We start from the raw sequence: 7093 nt of genomic DNA on the forward strand, positions 1-7093 counted from the left end.
AGAAAAAAGCAACAACATTGGTGGCAAACATACTGCTCGCTTATGTCTGGAAGTCAAACTGATTGCTGGTTGTGGCAATATATATATATACCATGATTTGTGTTTCGAATAACATGGACCTCTTACTAATAACCAAGCGCGACGGCCGTTATTGTACGGACCTCGCTGCGCCGCCCAGTCCGTGCTGCCACGTCCTCGAGCCAGTATTGAACCGTACGGCTCGATCAAGCTAGGTTAGTAAGTAGTTTATTAGATAGCATTCGCGTCAAGCTGCCAATTTTAAATTTCCTTTCGGAAGAAAAAAATACACGGTTTATGACCGTTTCCATGGACACGGTCCGTATGGCGAAATCCCGACCAAGTAAGAGCCAATTAGAACGCTCGGATTTACCTCAAGACTATACTTGCCATATAATGATGTGATATAATAATGTGACTTAATTAGAATAAAGTTTCTCGTCACATAATTCTGTGTCATTAGCATCAAAATGTTGATTTGGTTTAGGCTCAAAATATCTGATTGTTTAATTTAAGAAATCTGTCTAAATCAATAAATGGAATATTGAATTTAACAAATCTCGTGACTTTCATATCAGAGTTGTGTTAAAACTGTCACTGGGTTTCGAGGCCGCGTAAATAAGACATGTACCATTTCAGAGCGATATCTTTTGCCTCCTTGGCGACCCAGAGGCAGTTATTTAGTACGGGATGAGGTAAACACGGAAAAAACAAAGCGATTGTTGCCGGGTGTACCTCCTTCTGTTCCAGATAACTGTCCCTTGGTCTCCGAGGATGAATCCTTCGAAGATTGATCATTTCCTATAGTTTAAATTGTACTATGACTACAGCGCTTTTTCTTGAATGGCTGCTGATTATAATTTCTTTTGTAAGTATTACAACTTAGTCTGACTAACCTCGTTTTTGAGTTGATAATTCAAAAGAATTTTTACTCTCAAACGAGGTCTGCAAAAACAATTTTAGATTGGAAACCATTTATGATAAGGGTCCATGCGGTGGGAGGCGCGGTGGCTTCATGGTTAGTGCGTTTGACTCCGGATCGAGCGGTCCTGGTTCGAGCCCTGGCTAGGGACATTGTGTTTTGTTCTTGTGCAAGACACTTTACTCTCACAGTGCCTCTCTCCACCCAGGTGTATAAATGGGTACCGGCGAATTGAATGCTGGGGGGTGACCCTGCGATGGACTAGCATCCCATCCAGGGGGGAGTAGAAATACTCCTAGTCGCGTCATGCTACTGAAACCGGGATAAGCTCCGGCCTGATGAGCCACTTGGCTCGTATATATACAGACTTTACCTATGCGGTTTAGGGATATAAAAAAAGAAAATTCTTAATGTAGAAGTCCTTTCTTCCGCAAGTCTCGTCAACTAATTACTTTAAATTTTAATATACCAAATGTGGGTTAGTTACTGTTTGAGTCTACGGTTGGCCCACATTCTTGACTACAGAGTTTGCAAGGCAACTCACACAGCAAGCTAGGAGTATTTTTGGAATGTGCTCGTCCTGTTTTGTGATAACGCGATTTTCTTCGTCTTCATCCGAAGTACGATTGGCGGCGACAAACTCGACTGACCACCTTCCCGGAGTTCTATCGCAGCTTCTGATTGGATAAAGAGTATTGAATTGAAAATAGATTAAAGTGCCATGTAAATAATTATGTGTTTTTGCAATAAAAAAAAAACAAAAAGAATCGGAAACCCTTCGGCGACTCTACGACGACTTTGCGCAGAATACACGGATTGAAAAAAAACAAACACTTGTTGCCCTAGTCTTAAGCCACGTCTACGCTACACCAGAAAAATTTGAAAACGGGGCTTTCACTCTGAAAACGCATCAAATGTTTTCCGGAAACACTACAGTGGAGGATTTTGAAAACGCAACAATCACCGGTCATTTTGGATTTGTGTTTGAGCAAACCTCGGTCGGGGAAGTCACATGATTATTGTAATGTTATCGTTTTCGAAAAGCTACGTTTTCAAAATATTTTCCGTTCACACTAAAGCGCAAAGCCGGCGTTTTCAAATTCCTCTGGTTTGAAAAGCGTTTTCGAAAAGCTCCGTTTTCGTGACGGAGTAGTGTGGACGGAAGGCCTAACCGTAGAAATAAAGCTGCGTTTTTAAATTTCTCCGGCGAAGTGTGGACGAGGTCCAATGCTTGTGTTTCTTTCAAGGTTTCTGGGCTTTTTTGCAGGACAATCAAATTCATACATTATCATATATATTAAGTTATGAACAGATACTGGCAGGGATCTGAGAAAATCTTCTGGTTTTTAATATTTAGCGACGCTTTTTCAGGGATTAAAGGTAAGAGTTAAGATGTATCAGATGCGTCAAGTGAAAGAGATCCCTAATTACTAGAAGGACACTTCATTGGCTGTAACATGGCGTGGTGGGTTACCACAAGTGACGCCTGATAAATTAATAAACAAGTGGAAGGCTTTTAACTCTTCTTAATTTTGTTTTAAATACCACGAATGACAACAAAAGAAGGGCTGAACGTGTAAAAAAACACTTTGATCATTAAATTTTATATTTAATAGTAAAAAAAAATTCAGGACTTTGCAAGCAGACCCCAGAAAACTCGAAAGATAACATGTCTGAATTTATTTATATAGGAATTCTGTTAAATGTTTCACATTAATAATGAAAAAGAGTTGTGTATTACGAATATTTGAATGTCACATATGAAAATATTTTGACAAAAATAAGAAATAATTTTTCGGTTTCTCTTATGGAATTTATAAACGTTATAAGGAAATCCTCGATGGAACCACTGAAGGTAGACAAATGTTTCAACAGTGTTTCCTTTTCAAAAGTTAATTAGCAACTTCCATTGACTTTCAGACTGTCTTTCTCTTGGCATTATCAACAATATTCAACGCTTCTTTAAGCCAAGACACTTCTGTTTCCGATACAAGCAACTTTCTTCTAATTTCTGTGAATTTCCCAATCTTTTTCTCTAAACTGTTCCTTAAATGTCGGTTCTCTTCAGTCAATGCCAGCATTGTATCATGTAAATCGTTGTAATTTCGCTTAAACTCTTGAAGCGCAAGATTTTGACTCTGGCTTAGATTCCTGGCTTCTTCAAGATCTTTCTGAGTGGCAGCAAGAACGAAAGACAACTCAGAAAACTTTCCTTGGCTGTTGAGGTTTTCTCTGAAAATTTCATTTAATTCATGACAGAGGACCAGAAGATGTTCGCTTTTTGTCGGATCCTCCTTTGAGTGATTCCTTTCATCGCTTGCGGTTTTGTTGCTGCATTCTGTAAGCTCTTCCCGAAGTTCATTCACAAGGCCTTTATAAGACGCAACTTCGTTTTCTAATGTCTGAATGCGACTTTTTCTTTCGACGTCAAGCTTTTCCCAGTTTTCCAAAGCGTTTCTCAATTCGCGGACTTCTCTCCAATACTCTTCCATTTCAGACTTGAGTTGTTTGCGAATTCTGTCTTTGTCTTGTTCGCTTTTCTCGGTTTTCTTTGTGAACAGTTCCATTTCATTGATCGCTTCAACCGCTTGATCGCTAGCGTTGTTTGCCTCCTCTCTCAGCTTACACAACTCGCTCTGATATTTACTGACAACACTTCTCAAATTTTCCACCTCCTCCCAAGACTTTTCATTCTCTTCTTTATAAGCGTCAATCATACTTTCCAGCTCTTCAATTCGCCTAGTTTTCTCAAATTCATGTTCTTCCATAAATTCAATTTTCTCCTTTAAAATGCTCAATTCAGTTTGGTGTGTTTCAGCCTCAGACTTAAGCTCTTCCTCCAGTTTAAATCTCTCAATAACTTCCTCTTCTAACCTGGATTTAAACATTGCCAACTGATTTTACATGGAAGATAAATCTTTGCGAGTTATATAAAGTTCTGATTCAAACTCTTCACGTTCAGTTACTCGCCCACAACTGTCACACCGTGCTTGCGAAGTTTCCTCACAATTCAACTTCGTTTCTCCATTAATCATATCCGTTGCGTTTACTTCGCTTTCATTTTCTGTGTTTACATGAGATGTAAATCGGTTTGATTGTTCTGTTTTCGTATCACCATTCGTGTTAACATAAGTAGGCTCGCTTTCTTCGGCATTTGAATTAAATTCTACACAATGTGGTAAACCGTGAGAGTTTCCATTCACCAAATGTACCGCCTTGTCTTCATTAAAGGTATCAGCCATGTTAAATTTCGTTTTTTCGGTCTCGACCATGACACTTCCAGGAACAGCTTCACAAAATGGTAGTAGCTTCTCTGGAGTCTTAATTCTAATGATTTCTCGGACATTTTTGCTCCCAGCTGGAGGGGAAGCCAACCTTATCGTAATGTGTGTCATGTTGTTTCACTCCTTCAATCGCTTTCCTCCTCAAACAAACGAACAACACAGCACGCAGTACAGAACACAATTCAACTCTTGGCCGTCCTTGGCTGAAATCCAACGTTTTCATCCTCTTTAATGCAAACAGCGGCTTGAAATTAAAAAATAACCTGCAAACATAAGTCTGCAAATCAATTTGAATTTCAAGTAGTTTTAATGTGAGCGAACACAATCTGAATTAGCAAATGGCTCTTACCAATCGAATCAGCCGTACATCCACCTGTAGCAGTGATGAAGTGCTTTGCTTAATTAAATACCGCGCGAGCCTATCCTCTTTGATTACGCGAAAATTCTAATTAGAGGACGCGACTTAAAAATAAACAAGATTTATTCTGTATGACTCTTAATTTCTAATTTTAAAACTAGCACAAGCCGAAATTTTTTTAGTATTAATTTCCTCTCAGCCAGAGACAAAATACATTGCTTTATTAGCTGCGCGCGAGATTTTCCTCCTCGAAAACGCTGCGGAAGTTGACTTATCACCTTCAGCTCTTTATCTGTTACATTTTCAGTTTCGAACGGCACGTGCTCGTCGCGTACAATTCGCGTGCTCAGCATACACTAACAGCCCTATCAATAGCTCCTTTTCTGTTTATAAAAAGTTATATTTCGAATGTGTTCAGGATTTTACTGGGAGCATACTTGCCCTCTACGAGTCTTCTGTGACCTGTTTGTGACTTTGCTGCGTCCTTTCTGTCCATAAGACCGAATGCCAGTACTCTCACCTTTGACCCTAAAACTTGGTTAAAAAGATAGACTTGCAATTTATAGACCTTTTATTAACTAGCTATACATACCTGTATTTGGTTTCTCATGATCATTGCTAAGGGTTGATGGATCTCATTCTGTTGAAGATCCATCAGATTGTGAAGAATATTCAATCTCCTGAACAACAATACTCTGATCAATGATTCTGTAGACAACATTTGCCAATGAAGAGCTATCCCTTGTGTGAGACGGTAAAACTGACATCTCAAAGAGGTTGGCCCCCTTCTCTTGGGTTAGAAGAAAACACTGTACCCATCGTTCATAGAATGACTGCCTTGGAACAGACTTGGTACCACTGGGAACAGTGACTGACATCACCAGTATACTAGATTGTCGTTGACCTGAAGGCTGATTACTAAAAGGAAAACAAAAATCAAGTTCAACTGTAATGCAGCACCAGTCTACACACTAATATACAGATTTAACCAAGCCTAAAAGCAGAGCTCCTGATTAAAATAAGTTAACCTCGCTTGAGCCTGCAATCCAATTGAAAACCAGAGCCTGGTCAGTGGTCAACTTCAAAAGAACTTGTGACCTCAATAAACTCTACACCTGAGCCTACGATGTGGTCACATGATAATGGTCAGCAGATACCTTGTTTCAACAAGTTTCAATTGATCAATAACATGGATGATGTATGCTCCAAACCAAGGCTGCAAATCCTGGCTGACCTATTATTGGGGTATGGCCGCCATGTTGCACGTCATTGTCATTGCTTTTGTTGTAGGGCACCTGTGCCCATGATCCATGCCACTAGCCATGTTGAATGTGAAAAAAGAGTTGCATGGTTTTCTATTTATATACGTACATATGGTTCTCTTCCTTTTGTTATGGTGCTGTGCTAAAATCTTGAGACAAGTGGGCTAAATACAAAGTTGTGATGCTGCAAGGTTATGTTTACCAGGGAGATACACATGGGGTCTAGCCTGTGAGCAGGGTGTCCTAGGTGCTGCAGCACCAGTGGCAAAGCAGCAAAAGATGAGATGCCGAGTGAAGATAGCCAGCAAGAGACTTCCCTGCTCCCGCCTCAGTGCCTATGACAGCCTAATTGAAGACTTCAAAGGCTCTACTTATTACTATTAGACAGGTGAAATTTCAACCCAGGTGAAGTCTTGCTTGAGTTAAACAAAAAAAAAAAACAAAGAAAAAACGTTTTGACCAAATCTTGGTGTGGAACTATTCCACCATGCGTTTCTTTCCATCAGTAAACTAACCCGCTGGTTTCATTTACTTACATTTGTTTCGACAGTTGAAAGAGAAAAGTATCCACTGTTAAGGCAAAAATCTTGGCAACTAACGGCAGATCTTCATTCCTGATTGTTGCGGGAAAGTACTCATTTATATCATCCACAATGATTGCATCGAAAACTCTAGATGTTGAGAAGTGTATTGAGGCCAGATAGTTCAAAAACTCCTCCCTTGTTTCCAGATAAACCATCTGTATATATTTCAAGGTACCACTTTCTGGCTGAGCTCTTCCTGGAGCTCGCAAAGGAAGTTTGGAGACTTTTTGGGGACAAATGTACAAGACGTGTTTTTCTTCGTCTGCAAAGCTCAGCGCAAGTTCAAAGAGAAGAGACGTTTTACCGCTTTGTGGAGGCCCGCATAACATGAGTTTATCAAACCCTGACGTATTCTTTGAGCCAAAGAGCAAAGATGACGTACTCTCTTGGTGTTTTGTCCTGGATTCACCGCCAGAGGGCTCACTGATCCCAAACAAACGCGCTAACATTTTTCCAGGCAAGACGATTCTTGCATTTTTCACCAGGCGCAAATTGTTCAGCGCTAGAAAATACTGGGTACTAGTATTTTTGAGAAAGTTCACAAGCGCTTTCAACAAGAATTTTAGCCTTTTTGGAAGAAGTATTTTAATATATAGCAGTAAAAATATTGAAAGTATAACATAAAGTTCCATGATTTTTTTCTATTATTGAAGAACTGGAGAATA

At 39.7% G+C, this 7093-nt stretch overlaps 1 protein-coding gene and 1 pseudogene across 2 annotated transcripts; both read right to left on the minus strand.

Moving 5' to 3' along the window:
- Nucleotides 1-2600: 2600 nt before the first annotated feature.
- LOC110068035 (uncharacterized) lies at nucleotides 2601-4457 on the minus strand (annotated as a pseudogene).
- LOC110068037 (uncharacterized) lies at nucleotides 4426-7072 on the minus strand. Of its 2 annotated transcripts, XM_089270612.1 has the most exons (3): nucleotides 6381-7072; nucleotides 5175-5500; nucleotides 4426-4487 (listed from the first exon to the last, which is right to left on the minus strand). In XM_089270612.1, exons 1-2 carry the CDS (start codon nucleotides 7058-7060, stop codon nucleotides 5218-5220), a joined length of 963 nt encoding a protein of 320 aa, XP_089126738.1. In that variant the 5' UTR covers nucleotides 7061-7072; the 3' UTR covers nucleotides 4426-4487; nucleotides 5175-5217. The 2 variants fall into 2 exon arrangements, with proteins under 2 accessions (XP_089126738.1, XP_020631059.2); XM_020775400.2 differs by lacking the exon at nucleotides 4426-4487 and having other exon boundaries at nucleotides 5096-5500.
- Between the last annotated feature and the right edge of the window lie 21 nt (nucleotides 7073-7093).

This window comes from Orbicella faveolata, unplaced genomic scaffold (genome assembly GCF_042242905.1).
Source record: "Orbicella faveolata isolate gen_17 unplaced genomic scaffold, um_ofav_v1 contig_34, whole genome shotgun sequence".
NCBI classification, from domain to species: Eukaryota; Metazoa; Cnidaria; class Anthozoa; order Scleractinia; family Merulinidae; genus Orbicella; species Orbicella faveolata.